We start from the raw sequence: 20,276 nt of genomic DNA, 5'->3' as shown, positions 1-20,276 counted from the left end.
GGATGGAGGGTGGGTGGTCCTAGCGTGGACTTCCCGCCGGCCCAGAGCTGGCGCCAGAGCAGAGGCTAGATTCAGGGTGGGACTTCCAGCCTGCCTGGGGTGGCCCATCGCCCCCAAGACTGAGGGTAGACTCGACGGAGGGTTTCTCGTCGCCTAAAGGGCCGCCCGCAGCGCGAGTGTGTTGGGGCAGCTCCAGGCAGATTCCAAGAGGCGCGTCCCGCAGGCAGCCTGGGGCCGCGGGTGCAGAATGGGGAGTGGGTAGAGGGAGGGCCTCCGGCTGCCGCTGCCCGGGGGGCGGGAGGGCACGCAGGCCGACCTGAGGGCGGAGGCGCAGCCCCACGCGCCGAGCCGGCGACCCGGAGAGGTGGCTCGGCGCACCGGAGTCGCCCGCGGCCAGGGCGCTGGGCTCGGCGGGGCGGGGCCTGGACGGGGCGGGGCCTGCGGTCACCTCCCGCCGCCGCCCTCAGCCCCAGCGGCCGCCAGAGCCGCGGGAGTCAGATCCGAGCGCGCCGCGGAGCCCGCACCCTCCCTCGGACGCTCGACCCGGCCATGGCGTCAGCGCCGCCACTACTCTGCCTCTTAGTCGCCGCCGCGCACCTGGCGGGGGCTCGAGGTGAGGCGCCCCCTGACCCCAGCCCAGACCCCTAGGCGCCCCGGCAGCCCGCCTGGCTTGCAGCTGCCCCCGGGGAGGGCTCGCTTCCGCAGGCCTGGGTCCCCCTTCGTCAACCCGGGAGTGGGGTGAGGGGGCGTCGGGGAGATGGGTCCTTGGGACCAACGACGGGGGGAGGGGAGGAAGCCCGTCTGTTCGCTCTCCTCAAAGAGAGGTAGGGGCACTGGGAGTATGGATATGAACTTTAGGCTCCTCCAGGTGCCCGGGGCCGCGGGGGACCTGTCTCACCCCTAGCATTTGGCCTCTGAAGCACCCAGTCCTGGCCCAGGATTAAGGGGTCAGAGCTGTCCCCTCTTCCACACACACGTACACACCATTCAGAAAAATTCCCATCTCTGGAATGCTCAGAGGACAGGGCAGTGGATCCATTTCTCAGATGAGGAGACTGAGATACAGACAGCGAAGGGACTTGTCCGATGTCCCTGTCTAGCCTGGCTATCTGAGATAACTCAAGGTCAGAGAAGCCAGGCTTGATTCCAAAGACTTCCCAATGCAGCTTGGGCCCCAAGTGAAGGGATGGAAGGTACACTGAGGGAGGGACTTTGTGCCGGCAAATGGATGAAGGAGAAGGCAGCTCAACCTGAGGGCAGAGGCACAGCCAACTGAACTCACGGCCACTGAGCACACTCGAGGAGACCTGGGCCTGGGGGGGAGAGCAGACACAGAGACTTCCCCACCCCATGGCATCTGGGCCAGGGCAGAGGCGGGGGATGGGCTGCAGGGGTCACAGGGAGGCTTCCTGGAAGCGGGGCTGGGGGGGGGGGTCCTGTATTCCTTGGGGTCAGCCAGAACTAGATTCTGGCTTCTCAGAGCCTCACTTTTCTCTCCCGTGAAATGGGGATATTCATGACAGCACCTTGCATAGAAGCAGATCACAGAGGTCCCCATCAGCATGCCTCCTCCATCCCCCACTCCTCACCCCTTCCACAGCCACCACCACCCCTGAGGAGCCCACAGCAACTGCCTGGGGCCTTGAAGGTCCATCTCTGAGCCCTGGACAGCCCTCACCAGCCCTGGAGGACTGGGAAGGTGAGTCATCCTGGGTCCAAGTCCTGGCTCTGCTGTGGACTCACTGTGTGAGCTCTGACTGGTGTGGTCATGTGAGGAGGGGAGAGAAGGCGGTAGAAGAGCCCAATACCATCCTGGTCCCCAGACATGGTGGCCCCTGGCATAGGTGTCCCAAGAGGTCTAAATTTTGGAGCAGAGGGGTGAGAGTTCAGGCTGTTTGTCAAGGGGGAAACCAATGTGTAGGGTGGGGGTGGGTGCTTCCTGCCCCCTACTGGAGGCATCATGCAGGGTGCTTCCAGTAGATTCCAGATCTCTAGTTCTAGAAACTGGGTCTCTAGTTTCCTAGCTGGGAAAAGTTACTCTGGAGTCAGGAAAGGAGTGAGCACCCCCTACTAGGGGGAAATTGCTGGAAGCAGAATCTGACCTCTGGGAGGTCAGATCCTTCCTACCTGTGGCTTCTGTGAAACAGAGGTTGCCTGGTGGCTTTAGCCAGGCAGTGAGCAAGAGCCCCAATGGCTCTAACCTGGAGCGGCCAGGCGAGGGAAAGCCACAGTTAGGGCTGGTCTCAGGCCTGACTCCTCCTGCTGCCTTTGTTATCTCCTCACACCTCAGGGGTTCTGAATTCAGAGGTGGGGGGCAGGCTTCATTCTCAGGTTGGGGACTGGTGAGGCAGTGACAAGATGTCAGCGTGGCAGAATGTCAGCCTGCACCGATGGGCAAGCTCAAGGATTGGGCAGCAGAAGTGGGGCAGGTGCGAGGGGAGGCCAACCTCCCGTGATACCTTAGAGCTCCTTCTGGCGTGGAGGAAACCTGGCTCTGGGCGGGGTCACGGATGGGCGGGCTGGGTTAGCCCGGGCTCCTTGGGGGTGGGGTGACCGTTTTAGACAGCAGGGTATGGCCTTACCTGGGAGGTGGGGGTAAGGCCCCTGCATGCACTGATGGGGCCCGACAGGCTGCGGCCCGGGTCCCAGCGCGTGCGGTGCCCGCAGAGGCCAGCGAGTGGACGTCCTGGTTCAACGTGGACCACCCCGGCGGCGATGGCGACTTCGAGAGCCTGGCTGCCATCCGCTTCTATTACGGACCAGCGCGCGTGTGCCCACGGCCGCTGGCGCTCGAGGCGCGCACCACGGACTGGGCCCTGCCGTCCACTGTCGGCGAGCGCGTGCACCTGAACCCCACGCGAGGCTTCTGGTGCCTCAACCGCGAGCAGCCCCGCGGCCGCCGCTGCTCCAACTACCATGTGCGCTTCCGCTGCCCGCTCGGTGAGGGCGGGGCCCGGGGCGGGGCCTGCGGGTGGGCGGGGCCGGCGAGAGGGCTCGAGGTCAATCACGCTGAGGAGAGAGTGGGGATTGGCCGGGATGGGCAGCGGTGGGCGGAGCCCGACTGGGCGGTGCTGGAGGCGGGGTCGGGGCCGTGCGGGTGGGGGCGTGGTTGGAAGGAGGCGGGGTCCGGTCGCCCGGCCGGGAGCCGGCGGGATCGGAGAGGGGCGGCGCTTTGGGAGGGAGGCTGGCGACAGTGACCCAGGTAGGGAACCGGAAGGAGCCCTCAGGAGTTCTTCTCCCTCCCGCTGCCCTCATTTGCTCATCTGTCACAGCTCTGTCCTCTGGGGGCGTGTTTTGACCCCAAATACGTGAGGGACGCTGGGAGAACAGCAGGGCTCACCTCCCGGAGCTTATCTGGGGTTGGGGGAAATGGGGCGGTACCTTAACTGTACCTTCGACAGGTGCGCCTGGGGGACGACAGATGGGGGCAGTGGGCAGGGCCTCTCTGGGATACCCGCCCTAGGATGAACTTAGCGAGGGGCGTCCTCCAGCCCCAGGCTGTTACACCAGATTTCCCAGGAGGCGAAGTCCCTGCGGTGGGCGGCCGCCTCACCTTCCCCCCACGCCTCTGCTCTTACCGCAGAGGCCACGTGGGGCGCATGGGGCCCGTGGGGTCCCTGTTCAGGGAGCTGCGGGCCAGGCCGTCGCTTGCGCCGCCGCCGCTGCCCCAGTCCGACTGGAGATGCGTGTCCGGGGCGTCCCCTGGAGGCGCAGAAGTGTGTCCGCCCTACCTGTCCAGGTAGGAGGGATGGGGCCCAGGAGGAAAGTGTTTATTTAGAGGCGGGGCCTGGGTGTGGAGGGAGGAGGCCTGTTCAGAAGGGTACCTAGAGGGGAGAGGCTGGCTGGGACCGAGCCTGATGGGGCGGGGGGGGGGGGGGGGGGGGGGGGGGGGGGCTTGAAGGGAAGAGGCGGGTCCTGGAGGGCCAGAACTTGAACCACATGGAGCCTGGCCCTTCTTTCCCTTCGGGGCCCCCCGAGCAGCATTGGTGAATGTGTACATCCGGATGGGTGGACGCCTTGAAGGTCGTGTCCAGGCATGTACAGATTCCAAATGGGCATTACCTTGGTTGCACCTCGGAGTGTGTGTATGTTCTGATGGACATGGACATGCACAGAAGTTGGCTCACACACTCGGGGTGCACTCGCGTGGCATTCACAGCCACAGCCCGTCCCCCACGCCCACGCGGACACACGTTCACACCCTGGCAGACACCATGCCCAAGCCCTCCCAGGGCCAGACACCAGGCCAGCCAGGAGGCGACTGGAAATTCCGATCCGCCTGGGCTCCACAAACACGGTCTGGAGGCTGCGCCCGCAGAGCCCATGGAAGGGTGGGGGAGCACAGTGGCCAATGGGGTAGTGGGGTCCCCACCCTACCCCGCCTGGCTCTGCCCTCCTGACGCCTCTGCCCTGAAGTTTCCAGCGGAAATTTCCATTTTATGGAGAAACCGCAGGATTGGAAGAGGAGGGAGATGTTCTGAGCCCAAGCCCCAACCCCTAGCTGGGCCCCCAGCCCCTGCTGTTCAGTTTCTCTCTCTGTCCTGTGAGAGTCACCTCTCCTGCTCCCCCCTCCAGGGCATTTCCCCATCCCTCTGGACCACAAGTCCTGCCCTCTGCCCCAGTTCTGACTCCTCAACCCCGTATCCCCACTCATCCTAGGGGCTGTTCCAAGCAGGGGCATGCTGAGGCCTCTGAGGGGCGCAAGGGGAATGTCTAGGCATCTCTGCTGAGGGACTGAGTGGAAAGCCCTGCCCAGGAGGGAATGAAGAGGCTCCCCTGTCCCTCTGCCTCCATGTGTCCCCCAGGGTGCAGCTCCAAGACCTGCAAGTGCCCCAACCACGTCCTTCTGGGCTCGGTGGTCACCCCATCTGGGCGTCCACTGCCAGGAGCCAGGGTCTCCCTGAGAGACTGGTCTGGCACTGTGGCCATCACTGATGCCCATGGAACCTTCCGGATGCCTGGAGTCTGTGCCAATAGCCGGGCAAACGTCAGTGCCCAAATGGATGGCTTCTCTGCAGGCCTGGGCCAGGCCCAGGCCAATGGCTCCATCTCTGCTGTAGTCACTGTTGTCCTGAATAAGTTGGGTAAGTGCCTCATGGCAAGTAGGATTGAGGGGGCTGAGAAACTAAGAAGGAAATTCTGGAGGCACCAAGTACTTGGGAGGATGTGATGCAGCATGAGGTCACTAAGGAACAAATAAAGTGTGACATGGACATTGGAGAAGCCATAATACCAAATATGATGTCATGGGGGGGGGATGAATAAAATGAGAAACTAGAGAAAGTGCCAGGTGAGACAAGGACTTGCAGATAGGGCACCATCTGGGGTACTTGGGTGGCTCAGACAGTTAAGTGTCTCACTCTTGATTCTGGGTCAGGTCATGACTATGACCCTCAGGATCATGGGATCCAGCCCTAGTGGGGGTCTGGATTGAGCATGGAGCCTACTTAAGATCCTGTCTCCTTCTCCCTCTGTCCCTCCCTGGCTCACATACACATTCTCTCAAAAAAAAAAAAAAAAAAAAAAAAAAAAAAAAAAAAAAAGATGGGGCAACATCTTGGGGCACTTGGCAGGTTCAGTAAGTAGAGCATGTGATTCTTGATCTCAGGGTCCTGAATTCAAGCCCCACACTGGGCGTGGAGCCAACTTAAAAAAGGGGGGGGGGCACCTTCTTGAGCAGCCTTGGGGTGAAATTGAATGGGGAGGTCATTAGAAGAGGCACAGGTGAAACAGGGCATCACTAGAAGGGAAAGGATGGGGCCCTGCCATTGGGAAGGGTTGTTGGGTGAAGCTGGGATGGAGCAGGGCTTTGACCTTTGTCACCTTTACCCCCAGAGAAGCCCTACCTGGTGAAGCACCCTGAGTCCCGAGTGCGAGAGGCCAGGCAGAATGTAACCTTCTGCTGCAAAGCCTCAGGCACCCCCGTGCCTAAAAAATACTCCTGGTGAGTGCTCTGCCTCATGCTCAAGGGCCTTGTACCCAGCTTTGTGGTTTGATTGGATTTCCCATGGCATGTGGTGCCTCGGGGACTGGGAGGAGCTGCTCTGCAACGTCCCTGGGCTGCATGTGGGGTCAGGCACAGATGCAACCCCTTCCCTGTGCCAAGGGCCTCCATAGTGTTGCCTGTCTGCCACCCAGGTTCCACAATGGGACCCTGCTGGACAGGCGAGAACACAGGTATGGGGCCCATCTGGAGCTGCGAGGGCTGCGCCCAGACCAGGCAGGCACCTACCACTGCAAAGCATGGAATGATGCGGGCACTGTACGCTCAGGCACCGCCTGGCTCACCGTGCTTGGTGAGCACCCTCAGCCCCCAACCCTGAGCATGCCCTGAAATTGAACTGATACCTAACACCTGCTAACACTCAACCCCAGATGGAGCCCCAACTTCAGACTGTCTTCTGTCCTTGCTGAGTCTGATCCCAGGCCCCCACTGAGACCCTGGGTTGAGCCCCTCACCCCAATCCAGGCCCCCAAATTTGGACTCAAATGGAGCCCTCCCCCTTCCTGTGATCTGATTGATTTCTTGCTCTGCAGGCCCAGGCCAGCCAGCCTGCAATCCCCAGCCCCAAGAGCACCTGATCAAGCTCCCAGATGACTGTGGGCAGCCTGGCAGCGGCCCCACCTACTTGAATGTGGGCCTCTGCCCTGACACCCTCTGCCCCAGCCCTGCAGGCTCCAGCCCCCGGTGTGGGGATGCAGGCTCCCGCTGCTGCTCTGTTCGCCGCCTGGAGAGCAGGGAGATCCACTGCTCCAACTATGTCCTCCCAGTCAAGGTGGTGGCTGAGTGTGGCTGCCAGAAATGTCTGCCCCCTCGGGGACTGGTCCGGGGACGTGTGGTGGCTACTGACTCAGGGGAACCCCTGCGTTTTGCCCAGATCCTGCTAGGCCAGGAGCCCATTGGATTCACCTCTTACCAGGGCGACTTCACCATCGAGGTGCCACCCTCCACGCAGCGGCTGGTGGTCACCTTCCTGGACCCCAGTGGGGAGTTCATGGACACTGTCACAGTCCTGCCTTTTGACCCCCGAGGTGGCGGCGTGTACCACGATGTCAAGGCCATGCGGAAGAAAGCCCCCGTCATCTTAGATGCCGGGGAGAGCAACAGGATCCCTCTTGGAGAGATGCAAGACGAGGCCCCACTGGGCGAGCTGGTCCTCCCACCTGGAGCCTTCCGCAGAGCTGATGGCGAACCCTACACCGGGGCTGTGGAGGCCCGGGTGACATTCGTGGACCCCCGCGATCTCAGCTCGGCGGCCGCCGCCCCTAGCGACCTGCGTTTCGTGGACAGCGACGGCGAGCTGGCGCCGCTGCGCACCTACGGCATGTTCTCGGTGGACCTCCGCGCGGCCGGCTCCGCGGAGCAGCTGCAGGCGGGGCCGGTGGCCGTGCGCGTGGACGCCGGCCAGATCCGCATGGCGGGCCACGTGGAGGCGCTCAGGCTGTGGTCGCTGAACCCCGACACCGGCTTGTGGGAGGAGGAGAGCGGCTTCCAGCCCGAGCGGTCGGCGGCCGCCCGCGCCCGCAGGGAGGAGCGCGTCTTCCTGGTGGGCAACGTGGAGATCCGGGAGCGGCGTCTGTTCAACCTGGACGTGCCCGAGCGCCGCCGCTGCTTTGTGAAGGTGCGCGCCTACGCCAACGACAAGTTCACCCCCAACGAGCAGGTGGAGGGCGTGGTGGTCACGCTGGTCAACCTGGAGCCCGCGCCCGGCTTCTCGGCCAACCCCCGAGCCTGGGGCCGCTTCGACAGCGCGGTCACCGGACCCAACGGCGCCTGCCTGCCCGCCTTCTGCGACGAGGCCCGGCCCGACGCCTACACCGCCCTGGTCACCGCCTCGCTGGGCGGGGAGGAGCTGGAGCCCGCGCCCTCCCGGCCCCGGCCGCGCGCGGCCACCGTGGGCGTGGCGCAGCCCTACCTGGAGCGCCTGGCCTACCGGCGCACCGACCACGACGACCCCGCGCTCAAGCGCAACGGCTTCCGCATCAACCTCGCCAAGCCCAGGCCCGGCGAGCCCGCCGAGGCCAAGGGCCCGGTGTACCCGTGGCGCAGCCTGCGCGAGTGCCAGGAGGCCCCGGTGACCGCCAGCCACTTCCGCTTCGCGCGCGTGGAGGCGGACAAGTACGAGTACAACGTGGTCCCGTTCCGCGAGGGCGCGCCGGCCTCCTGGACTGGAGATGTCCTGGCCTGGTGGCCCAACCCGCAGGAGTTCCGGGCCTGCTTCCTCAAAGTGCAGATCCAGGGCCCCCAGGAGTACATGGTCCGGTCCCACAACGCGGGCGGCAGCCACCCGCGCACGCAGGGCCAGCTCTACGGGCTTCGGGATGCCCGCAGCGTCCGAGACCCCGAGCGCCCCGGCACCACCGCTGCCTGCGTGGAATTCAAGTGCAGCGGGATGCTCTTCGACCAGCGGCAGGTGGACAGGACGCTGGTGACCATCATGCCCCAGGGCAGCTGCCGCCGCGTGGCCATCAACGGGCTCCTGCGCGATTACTTGGCCCGGCATCCCCCAGCCGCCCCAGCTGACGACCCTGCCGCCTTCAGCATGCTGGCCCCACTGGACCCCCTGGGTCACAACTACGGTGTCTACACGGTCACCGACCAGAGCCCCAGGCTGGCCAAGGAGATCGCCATCGGCCGCTGCTTTGATGGCTCCTCCGACGGCTTCTCTCGGGAGATGAAGGCCGAGGCTGGCACAGCTGTCACCTTCCAGTGCCGGGAGCCACCAGCAGGCCGGCCTAGCCTCTTCCAGAGGCTGCTGGAGTCCCCAGCAACGGCGCTTGGTGACATCCGCAGGGAGATGGGCCAGGTGGCCCGGGCACAGGCTCAATCCACAGGCCCCCTCCGTACCCGCCGGGGTAGGGCCCAGCAGTGACCTGGGCTCGCGGCCTCAGTCCTCTGCCTTGCCCTGGACTCCTCTGTACCTGGGAAATCTCAGTCCCTTCCCCAGATGCTCCCTTCCCTAGGTTTCTGGGCCCCCCTCTCCCTCCCCTGCCCAGAATTCAGAGTCAAGACAAGACCTACGAGTGTCCGATTGTGGAAATGCCTGGCGGGGGACCGTTGCTGTGTGACACAAAATGGAGTTCTTCCTGATGGCAGGAGCCAGCATCCTGGGCGACCACTGGGCATCTGCCTGAGGCCCAGGGGGATTTGCTCCCAGCTCACATGCTGGCCCTGATTTTATGTGTGTTTTCTACCCTGATCTCAGATATCCTGTCGAGATTCCCGACTCCGCCTGAAGCCTGCTCTGCGTATCGCTGAGCTGGGTGCTTTTTTTTTGGGTCCCCTGCCCCCAAACTTTGTTCTAGGGGTTATTTATTGAAATGAAGCCCATGGGGCTGGTCAAGGGAGTAAGAGGGGGGGTGTCCAGGCCCCGTGAAAGTCAGGCAGGGGCTTCTTGGTTCTGGGGCTAAGGGACACAATTCTCACAGGTTTGGTGCTTGGAGACCACCCCCAGGGGGGTTGGGCAGGGAATCAATTAAAGATGCTTCATTTCCAACTCATGGTGTCAGTCTTGGGGGGTGAAGATGCAGGCTAGGGCTGCTGGATCCAGACCTTGGCGGGCGGACACACGGACAGGGTGTGCAAGCAGCTCACAGGCCTCCACGAGGTCCCAGATGTGCCTCAGGCTGGCATGTGGGTCCTGGCCGAGGCTTACAGAAGTGTGTCTGTGACACGCGTGTGCAGAGCCGACGGGTGGGCAGCCTGAGCCTGTGCGGCCCTGACCGCTGAACACGGTAGCAGCCGCTGCCCTGGCCGTCTCCTCTGAGCCTGGCGGTGACCAGCAGCTCCCGGCTGGCCGTGGGCCCGAGGGCTGCAGCGGGCGGGGAGGGGCCCTGGCAGGGGCACATGCCCAGGCGGCAGGAATGGAGGCTGCTCCGGACTTCCTCAGCCAGGGCCACGCTGCCGCGCCCTAGGCCCCACCCGGTTGAGGCCCGGCCACACCTTGGCCACATGGTGACCAGGCTGCCCAAGGCCACGGTCCTGGGCCCTCTACTTCACCAGGACTCGGTCTGGAGGCAGCAGAACATTGCCTGCTGGCGCTCCATGTGCGTGGCTCTGTGTCTGCGAGTCCTCCTGGCACCCCATGGTGCAGGCACTGTTCTGACCACACCCCCACTTTCCAAAGAAACTGAGCCCCCAAAGGGGTGGCAAAGGGCTGCTGGGCTCTGGAGTGAATCCTGGCAGGAGCAGGGCTGCCTGGATGGCTCAGCAGCCCCCTCCAGCACACGCATGAGATACCCTTGGCCCCAGGAAGGCATCCAAGTGGCATTGCTGAGGACCTGACATGGCAGGCATTGTGCCTCATTCATCGCTACAGGGATGGGGTGACAGCGAGGAGTGGGGGTGCAGAGTCTGCTCTTAACCCAGGGCATGCCCAGGCCCTCTCACACCCACCCACCCTCTTCCCTTTCTACCACCTGCCTGGCTGCTCATTCACTTGCTGCCCCCACCCCTCCCATCTACCCCACCATCTACCTGTCCAGCATTTGGAGGTGTCTGATCTGTGCCAACATCGAGGGCCTAGAGAGGGCCCAGCCTTGGTAGGGATCTAGGCTCACACACAGACCCCAATGTGCCTCTAGGGTCAGGACTCAGCCCACATGGTTCTCTGGCTCTTGTCTGTCTAGAGAACCCTCAATCTAACAACCGTCAACGTCTCCAGTCCTTATGCCTTTGCTCAGGCCATTTCCTGCGTGGGAACAGCCTTCCCCTGCCCAGGGGGTAGATTTGGGGGCCCAGAGGGTTGGGGAGAATCTGACAAACCCAAGGGCCTCCGCCCCAGTCTCTGAGGATGGGCCTCAGCACTCTGCTGGAGTGGAGGTTTGGCAGTCCCTCACTGCGCACCCCGGCCTCTCCCTGGATGGGCTAACATGGACAGGAATGGAGAGAAGCTTGGAGGCCCCTCGGGAGCCAGGGGGCATGTGGATTTACCCAGAACTTACTGTGTCTACACCCCTGGCTGACAGGGGGGGCCTAACTTGGAGGGGCAGGTCCTTGCACAAGGTAACCTGGGCTCCGGGCTTACCTGCCCCAAAGCCCTGCGTAGGGCCACTCAGTGGGGTCTTGGGGAACAGCGGGAACCAGGGGGCCTCCCCCTGCAGCGGGCGGGTAATGCTGGCTTCCAGGCTGAGAGTGATGAGGTGTCAAGCTCCGTGGCCAAATACCTTTCACTGAGAGGGTGTTGGGGCTGCGGCTGCTGCCAGGCCTGGGGCAGCCGGGTTTAGGGCAGGCAGCTGGCCTCCCTTCCCTGGGCCGGGGCAGGGGTGGATGGGCGTCATCTCGAAGCCCCCTCCCCAGACGCGGTGGCTGGGGCCAGGCGTAAGAAGGGGCTCCCGGAGGCAAGTGGATCAGGGCAGGCCTCCAGGTGGAGGGCACAGCCAAAGCACATGCTTGGCGCAGGGCAGGGACTGCAGCCGCAGCTCCTCCCTGTCCCTGCGGACACTTTTTAAGAGGGCACCACTTAACTCCAAGTTCCAGATGAGGAAACTGAGTCTCTGAGACAAAGAAGCCATTGGCCTGAGCGGACAGCCCTGTGCCTGTTGCCACTGCCTTGTGACCCCATTCTAGCAGAGCCAGGCGTCCAGCCCCCCCCCTCCTGGAACGCTGGCCATCCGCCTCCTGGTAAATCCATTGCTCTGCCCCCAAACAGGGGCTGCCAGACCGCACCCCCTCAGCCTGGGGAAAGTGGAGGGCATGAGCCCCCCCAGAGACCCTGGCTCCGGCCACCCCTGGGGTCAGCTCAGGGCACAAGGAGGCCCTCGATCCCGCCCACGGCATTTTAGACTTTTATAATTTTAGAACCAGGGGTTCTTAAAATTCCTAACACCGTGAGTGGGAGAAAAATCTTGGAACAATGCTTAAAACAAGAGAGGCTTAAAACCGCAGAATCCAAGAGGAGGAAGATAATCATGAGCACACATTAAGCACTGACTGGATGCGAGCCCTCGCTGCTCCCCCAAGGCCTGACTCACTTCAAGGGCACTTAATGTACTTTTATTGTCTTGGGGTTTAAAATAGACTTGTAGGGAGGGTAATTTTCACACATATACAACCCCAGTCATTTCACGGCTGACCCCAGTCATTTCACAGGGACACTCTTGTGGGCTGGTTGGGGGGAGAGGGCAATGTTTCCCAGAGAAGGGGACATAGGTGCTGGTTTTTGACGGATGTGTAGGAGTTTGCCCCCAGGCAAGGCAGGAAGGGTGTTCCTGGCTGCCAGAAAGGTGTCTGTGAAGGAGGAGGACACAGAGAGCAGAAGCTAAAGGGAGGCACGCAGGGAGATGACCGGAGCCTTGAATGCCGAGTGAGAAGCTGAGCTCTCTCTAGCGGGTGATGGGGAGCCACAGAAGGTGCCGGAGCAGAGGCAGGTTACACAGTTTCTCATAACAAAGACTCCTCGGGAGCTGGTGCAGGATTCAGCCTGTTGGAAAGTGTTTCTTTCATGGCTCCGTGGGTCTGGCTCTTCCCACGTGGCAGCCCTTGTGGGGTCCAAGCCCTGAAGGCCGGCGCCCCCTCCCCTCCGGCTGCCTCCTGTCCTGGCTGAACATTGCTGGCTCCTCCGTCGCGGCCTCGTGGACCTGGCGCGGCCACCCACCACTTCCCCGGCCCCGTCTGTCTCTCTCATCAGCCCTTGGAGTTGGGTCCGTCCCAGGCTCAGACCCCAAAGACGGGAGCCAGCCTGGCGGGGAGACCTGGCTTCGGTCGCTGGGGGGAAGGTGGAAACAGAGGCAGCGCGCCAGTGGGAAAGAGCAGTCCAGGTGAAGCCGGTGTCCTGCTGCCTGACCCCCATCAGGGCCTGGGGTGGGGTCTACGGGGGCAGGAAGGAGGAGACCCCAGGCATAAGGGGAGCAACAGGCCCCAACATTTTGGCGTGTGTGCCCTGCAACATAGGCTGCCCGCCCCAGGGTCACCGCCACCAAGCGGCGCCTCGGGGCTGGCCTCCCTCCGCTCAGTCGCAGGATCACAGGGTCCTTGCCACACTCTGTCCCTGTCCTCTCCAGACATACCCTCCCACATCACCAGGGACGCCTTCTTGTACTCATTTGGGTGACGCTGTCACTCGCGATTACAGTCCTACGTGCAGTCACCAACCCCCCCAAAGTGCACGTGGCTAGCCTTGCCCGATGTACTGGATCCCCCAGACACGCAGGATGCTGTCCCAGGGGGCGGAATGCACCGCGACAGGCTGGCCCACGCCGCAGGGTCACGTGATGGTGCGTGCGCCAAGCGCACCTGTGCACCGTGTAGCCTCTCCCTGCCCCCCTGCACTTGGGGGTGCTCTGACCCCCAGCAGCGGCTGCCGGAGTCCGGCCAGGTAACCCCTCAGGGGCTGGCGCAGTTCAGCCCCTCCGAGCACACTGGGCCACAGCCCTGCACATAAGGCACCTCCGACCCTTCCCGAGCCCAGGGGAGGGCGTGGGCGGGGGGCTGGGCGCGGGGTGGGGGTGGGGGGCAGAGTCCCAGCTGCTTTTCCTGGGAAGCCCTGAATCCCTTCCTGCTGACTCAGCCCGGGGGCGGCGCCGGTGCTGCCAAACCTCAGGTATGTCCTCGCAGGCTGCCCGGTGGGGCCTCCGTCAAGGCGTGGGAGGGGGGCTCCCACTCAGGACTCGAGCTTCCCCGGCCCCAGCCTCCCCTCTCGCCCCAGATGACGCTTGAACTTTGACGGTGGGGCTCCAGGCGGGGTGCCAGCTCGGTGGAGGCTGAGGCTGGCTGCTTTCCCATTGAACGGCGGCGGCGGAGCAAGGAGTTTCCAGCCAAGCCAGGCTCCCTTGTAAAGAAAGGGGCCCTGCTCAGCCCACTCTCCCTGCCTGTGTAGACGCTGATGTCCCGGTGGTCTGGGGGCAGCGGGCCTGGCTGCTTATCCTGGGGCAGCACAGGGACGGGGAACACACCTATGTGCACACGCACACACGGCTGTGCACACGGGCTCCCATGTGATGTCTACATGTAGACCCGTGATGCAAATATGCTCGGTTATGCATAGACTCAGCCGCTGGACTGGCCCTCACAGAGCCCCATCCTAAAGAGCGAGATGAAGCCAGGTGTACGGACCCCAGCCTGTGGGGTCCGGTCTGGGCCAGCAGGAGGGCCGGGGGCTGGGAAAACCAACAGGAGGGCCTGGGGAAGGGTTTCTGGGAGAGAGAGCAGTTGCTATGGGCTTTGAAGGGTGAATAGGAGTTTGCCACACCAAAATCGCACATCCCAAGGTCTTGAATGCTGGTTTTACTTAATTTTTATTTTGAGAGCTTTTTTTTTGGTTGAGATTTTTATTTATTTATTCATGAGAGACACACAGAGAAGGGCAGAGACATAGGCAGAGGGAGAAGCAGGCTCCCTGTGAGGAGCCCGATGTGGGACTCCATCCCAGGACCTGGGGATCACACTATGAGCCGGAACAGATGCTCAACCACTGAGCCACTCAGGCGTCCCTTGACTGCTGGTTTTAGTTTACTTTTTGTCCGTGAAGATTTTTTTTTTTTTTGTCCATGAAGATTTTAAGCAGGGGAATGACACAGTCAGACAAACCCCAAGCCACTACCTCTTCTCAAGGACCCAGCCCATGACCTTGGGGAGCCCTTTATTCAGGTGGGGGAAGCAGAGCAGATCCAACCAGGAGGGGCAGAAGAGACCTGAGGTTTGTGAAGCCCTTGCTCTGCACAGGCTTGGAGCCCGTTAACAACCCTTCAAGGTTTCTGTTACTCGCCCCTCTTAAAGCCCAGGAAGCCAAGGCTGAGAGTACTTTGCCCCGGGTCCTATACACAACCCCGGCCTCCCACCCGACACTGGCTGCTGATCTGGTCCCAGGCTGACCCTAAAGTTTGGAGGACAGAACAGTGAGGCTCAAATGCCAGGGGTCATGCGTTTGCACCTGGCCAGGGAGCTACACGCACAAGCTCCCCCTGGGCCTCTTCAGGAAGACTGTGCCCCATACCTTGTCATTTGGCTGCTGAGCGGCTTTACAAGGGGCTTTCAGGCAGAGCGCGCCCAACTAGAGGCCCGAGGGTGCTCCTCCTCCCTTCTGGGAGGCCTGGGCCCCTGGGCTTGGCCCCCGCCGGCCGTCTGGCCCAGCTGAACACAAACACTTGGAAATGGCCGACCCAACGGAATCTAGGTTGTGGTCAGGCTGTGGCTGAAGAAGCCACTGGAAAAACACGCAGTCCACGGGGCCAGGCCCGGCTGACGTTTCACCGAGCAGGAGTGGCCTGCCCGGCGCCCAGAGCCGAGGAATGTTCATTTTCTAGCTCTTTGGAACCTGTCCTCTGAGCAATCCAGCCGCTGGGTGATGCCACTGTCCGTCTCATGTCACCAGGCTGGGTGGGACCTGCGTCCGAGGGGGTCCCTGAAGAATCAGGGTGCTTGGGTTGGCCTCCTGGTCCCGCTGCTGTTGGAGACTCCTTGCCTGCTTGCGTGACCCTGAAGATGGGGAGTTCGTCATATGCCCTGCAGCCAAGAGCCTATAATTGGGCAGATTTCTCACAGGCAGTTCTGGCTTCCTTGACCACATAGAGGGGAGGTCAGGCAGCCTGAGGACCCCACACCTACACCCCTCAGTGGGTCCAACCCCTTCTGGGTCTCTGGATGACCCCAGGCCCTTTGGGTTCAGTGTGTCCCAAGGCGGTCCGAGTGTATCTCCCCAAAATGTGTTCCTCACCCTGTGGCCATGTTTAGTGCTGTCTGCCTGTCCACCTGTCCTGAGCCACAAGGGCCGGCCAGAAGGCCCCACACACCCGTTGAGCACCTACTGGATGCTAACGCACTTTACTTACATCTCTTCACTGACTCCTCCCAGTGAGGCTGTTCCTGTTATTGCCCCATTCGCAGATGGGGAAGCTGAGGCTCAGACAGTTAACTTGGTATCCTGGGGTCACAGGAGCAGACATTGGAAGCAGAAGCCTGTGTCCTACTGGCACCAAGATAGGGGCCTGGGCAACCTGGTCTTCTGGGCTGGGGCATCCCCTGGAAGCCACAGTGGCAGCTGGCAGGCCCCAGGGTCTCCAGCTTTCCAGAGGCTCCAGTCACGCAGCTGCTCACACACTTTCCATGACTCCCACAGTCCCGCTCAGTGAGGTGGGGGCTCTGGGTGAACCCTTGCTGGGTTACCACAGAGACCTTTGAACACAAAACCTGGCCTCTTGGGTCAAACCTAGGCCCTGTCCCCAGTCAACCTCACAGACTCAGTTTCCCTCAGGTGAACAGCTGGCCTCTGCTTCTTCAGGTCTTAGTGAATGCAAGCTGGCATGCAGTAGGTGCTCACTAACTGCAACGATCACCCTCAGTAACGTGTGAAGAGAGGCAGGGATTTGAGCCGGGGTGTCCCAGGCAGCCCCAGCCCCCCTCCCTTAGCTACTGCCACTTCCAGAGCTCTGCAGTGATGTCGAGTGGGGAAGTTAAAACTCCCCAAAGCACCTAAATCAGGTCCTCGATTTCCCCACCGGCATCTGCGGGCCTCCAGGCTTCCTCCAGGGCTCCGGGTGAGGGTCTCGAAATACCGCCTGGAGTCTCAGGGGGACAGAAACCTTTTTTTTTTTTTTAAGTTTATTTATGAGAGACACAGAGACAGAGAGAGAGAGGCAGAGACATAGGCAGAGGGATCGGGATTCGATCCCAGGACCCTGAGCCAAAGAAGATGCTCAACCACTAAGCCACCCAGGTGTGCTGGAACAGAAATCTTTACTAGCATTTGGGTTTGGGCCCTCCTCAGGCGCTGGAACTGCATGTGGGGGCCTTGAAACTGGAAACTGCCACAGCACGAGTGCACCTAACTTGGGCGGGACATGCCTCTGCCACCTGGACTGGGGGAGCCCTCTAAATCTTTCCCATGTACTGGCTTAGGGGATCTGGAAGTTTCACTTAGGGCTTGCACATGGGGAGCCTCTGAATTCCCAGTTGGGGAGCCTTCAAGCCCCCTATTTCAAGGATCACACCCTTAGTGGCCCTGGGGGGTTGTGGCCATTCTTGGAGGTGGGAGACTGGGGTGCAGGGAGGGAGGAAGGGAAACCTGAAAGGGGTTTGGCCCGGGCCCTTCTGACCCCCTCTCAGGTCACAGGGCAGCAGCGGCCAGAACCTCAATCTCTGACCCTCCCCTCTGTCCCAGGTGACCTTCTAGGCTTCCCTGGGGATGGAGAAGGCCTGGGGCCTGGAGCAGCACGCGTCAGGGGAGGAGCTTCAGGGAGAGAAGGGGCGGGGCCAGGATGGGGGTGCGGCCCAACACCCCAGGTAGATGACACCGCCTGCGCAGAGCGGCTAGACTCAGGGTCAGGAATGGGGGAGACGAGCGGAGCCGGCAGAGCCCAGGTCCCTGAGTGGGGGGGGGGGGGGTCAGTGAGGGGCGGGGTCTAGGTGGACAGAGACCAAGCACCTGTGGGTCCCCTAACTCTGCCCCAGCCCAGGAGAGATCAAGAAATTAAACCAGAAGCTGCGGGAAACTTCGACCTAGGACCAACGTGAGGTGACTGAGGTCAGAGACCCCCCAACACACCCCGCTCTCACCTCTCAGCCCTCCCCAGGACTGCCCCATCCACCAGGCTGGCCTAAGGGTGAGGCCAGAGAGGGGCAGCCTTGTCTCTAGGGACACACAGCCACTCTCCTCCCCATGATTTCAGGGCAATTGCCCCCAGCCCCGGCAACTGCTGGAATCGCCCCATCTCTACCCCAGACGAGAAGGAGGTGCCAGGCGGGACAATGCCCCCAGCATCGCAGCTGAAGTCCCAGGATGCTGGCTCACCTGGGGGTCAGTAGGGAGCAGGGACTCAGAGGGCAGCGCCTGGAAGGGCTGGGGGGAGTGGGGCTGGGAGCTGAGGAGAGCCTCCGCAGCAGTGCAGCCGTTAGCCAGGCGATCAGTGCAAAGGCCCTGGGGTGGGAAGGCGTTCTGGGAGGGGCGGTGAGGAGGCTGGCGCAGGGAGAGAGAACGTCAAAGACAGACCTTGTGGGGCCCTGGGGGCGGAGATGGAGGGGGGATTGGATGCTGAGAGGGAAGGGAGAGCCGGCGGGGTAAGGCAATCGGCGGGATCCGATTCACGCTGTAGGATCGCCCTCTGGCGGCCGCGAGGAGAACGGGCCGAGAGAAGGAGTCCACCCTGTGCACGTTTACCCCGGCCCAGCGACGCCCACCCGGTCCGACGAGCGGCCTCCTGTCTTCCTCAGTGTCCCCCTCGGGGAATGGGGACAAGACAGCCCGGACCTGAGAGCGCCCCCGACGCGGACACTGTCCTCAGTGCCCTACTTTCTATTCCCGCTTCACAGAGACGCCCTTCGAGAAGAGACAAGTTGAGTAATAGTAACAGTGGCGAACGAGGTCCCGTTTCTTGCCCGGAGCCCGGCCCTTTGGGTGGGTCGGCCCTGGGGCAGCACAGCCACACTGCGGGGGCGGGGCGGCGTCACGACCCTGGGGGAGGCCCGGGCTCCAGGCCCCCAGCTCGGCGCTCGCGGCCGGGTCTGCGGGCCACGGCGACCCCTGGTGGTGGGTGGCGGGACACAGCGGCCGGACGGCTGGCCCTCACCCTCCTGTCCTCTCTGTGCTGTGGCCTCCGCTTCCCTCGCCTGATGGGTTCCCTCTCATCATGCGCCTCCTAAGCCCCAGGCTGGTGGGACGACCATGAGCAGGGCTGGCTGAGAAGTGTGGTCAGAGTTTCAAGGGCTCCAACTCCTGTCCCTCTTTGGGGTTGTTAAAATGCAGGCTGCCCAAGGGTATAAGGAGGAACAAGAGGTGGCCTTCCCTGCCAACCCCTAGACCCCTGGCTTCCTCCCTAGAGGTCATGGCTGTGACCGGTGTCTCCTTCCAAAGATATTTGGATATAAGATGCCCCTCTCCACCCCATTTCTTTCTTTCTTTTTCTTTCTTTCTTTTATTTATTTATGATAGTCACAGAGAGAGAGAGAGGCAGAGACACAGGCAGAGGGAGAAGCAGGCTCCATGCACCGGGAGCCCGAGGTGGGATTCGATCCCGGGTCTCCAAGATCACGCCCTGGGCCAAAGGCAGGCGCTAATCCGCTGCGCCACCCAGGGATCCCTCTTTTCTTTCTTTCTTTCTTTCTTCCTTTCTTTTTCTTTCTTTTTTAAATTTTTTTATTTTTATTTATTTATGATAGTCATCACACAGAGAGAGAGAGAGAGAGAGAGAGGCAGAGACAGGCAGAGGGAGAAGCAAGCTCCATGCACCGGGAGCCCGATGTGGGATTCGATCCCGGGTCTCCAGGATCGCGTCCTGGGCCAAAGGCAGGCGCCAAACCGCTGCGCCACCCAGGGATCCCTCTTTCTTCTTTCTTTCTTCTTTCTCTTGTCTTTCTTTCTTTTTTAAATATTTTATTTATTTATTTATTCATGAGAGACACCGAGAAAGAGAGGCAGAGACACAGGCAGAAGGAGAAGCAGACTCCTCACAGGGAGCCCAATGTGGGACTCGATCCTGGGACTCCAGGATCACGCCCTGGGCTGAAGGCAGACGCTCAACCTCTGAGCCACCCAGGCGTCCCTCTTCTTTTTTTTTTTTAAGGATTCCATCCATTCACTCACGAGAAACAAAGAGAGAGAGGCAGAGACACAGGCAGAGGGGGAAGCAGGCTCCACACATGGAGCCTGACAGGGCACCCGATCCCGGGACCCCAGGACCGTGCCCCCGGCCGAAGGCAGGTGCCAAACTACTGAGCCACCCAGAGATCCCCCATTTCTTTTTTTAAAATAAAGATGTTATTTATTTATTTGACAGAGAGAGTGAGCAAGCAAGCAGGGCAAGAGAGATGAGAGAGAGAGAGAGAGGAGAGAAGCAGGCTCCCTGCAGAGAAGGGAGCCGGATGCAGGGCTCGATCCCAGGACCTTGTGATCATGACCTTAAGCCAAAGGCAGATGCTTAAGCAACTGAGTCACCCAGGTGCTCCTCTTTTTTATTTTTTTAGTTGTAAGTTTTATTTATATAAACTTCATTAAGAACATAAAAGATTAAGTTTCTTTAAAAAATCTGCAGTTAGCGCCGCCTTCGGCCCAGGGCCTGATCCTGGAGACCTGGGATCGAATTCCATGTCAGGCTCCTGCATGGAGCCTTCTTCTCCCTCCTCCTGTGTCTCTGCCTCTCTCTCTCTCTCTCTCTCTCTCTCTCTCTCTATGTCTATCATAAATAAATAAATAAATCTTAAAAAAATTTAAAAAAATTAAAAATCTGCAGTTAGGTACAGCAGTGTTGCACAAATAAAGTGGCAACTACCCTGTCAAAATTCAACAGTGCAAAACACAAGTAAGCCAGGGAAATCACAATACACGTGCTACAAACGCTGGGTCCTA

At 61.3% G+C, this 20,276-nt stretch overlaps 1 protein-coding gene across 2 annotated transcripts; it reads left to right on the top strand.

Moving 5' to 3' along the window:
* Positions 1-483: 483 nt before the first annotated feature.
* On the top strand, positions 484-9,497 carry CILP2 (cartilage intermediate layer protein 2). 2 transcript variants are annotated; one of them, XM_038566726.1, is made up of 8 exons: positions 484-613; positions 1,601-1,699; positions 2,668-2,940; positions 3,584-3,739; positions 4,806-5,084; positions 5,836-5,944; positions 6,139-6,296; positions 6,538-9,497. In XM_038566726.1, exons 1-8 carry the CDS (start codon positions 550-552, stop codon positions 8,871-8,873), a joined length of 3,474 nt encoding a protein of 1,157 aa, XP_038422654.1. In that variant the 5' UTR covers positions 484-549; the 3' UTR covers positions 8,874-9,497. The 2 variants fall into 2 exon arrangements, with proteins under 2 accessions (XP_038422654.1, XP_038422655.1); XM_038566727.1 differs by lacking the exon at positions 4,806-5,084.
* Positions 9,498-20,276: the final 10,779 nt, after the last annotated feature.

Source organism: Canis lupus, chromosome 20, assembly GCF_011100685.1.
Source record: "Canis lupus familiaris isolate Mischka breed German Shepherd chromosome 20, alternate assembly UU_Cfam_GSD_1.0, whole genome shotgun sequence".
Lineage (NCBI taxonomy): Eukaryota > Metazoa > Chordata > Mammalia > Carnivora > Canidae > Canis > Canis lupus.
This window is presented reverse-complemented; position numbering and strand designations above follow the sequence as displayed.

Coding starts and splice junctions, on each gene's coding strand:
- CILP2 (XM_038566726.1), top strand. CDS start 550: ATGGCGTCAGCGCCGCCACTACTCTGCCTCTTAGTCGCCGCCGCGCAC. Junction 3,740..4,805: donor TGTCCGCCCTACCTGTCCAG/GTAGGAGGGATG, acceptor TGTGTCCCCCAG/GGTGCAGCTCCAAGACCTGC. Junction 6,297..6,537: donor CGCCTGGCTCACCGTGCTTG/GTGAGCACCCTC, acceptor CTTGCTCTGCAG/GCCCAGGCCAGCCAGCCTGC.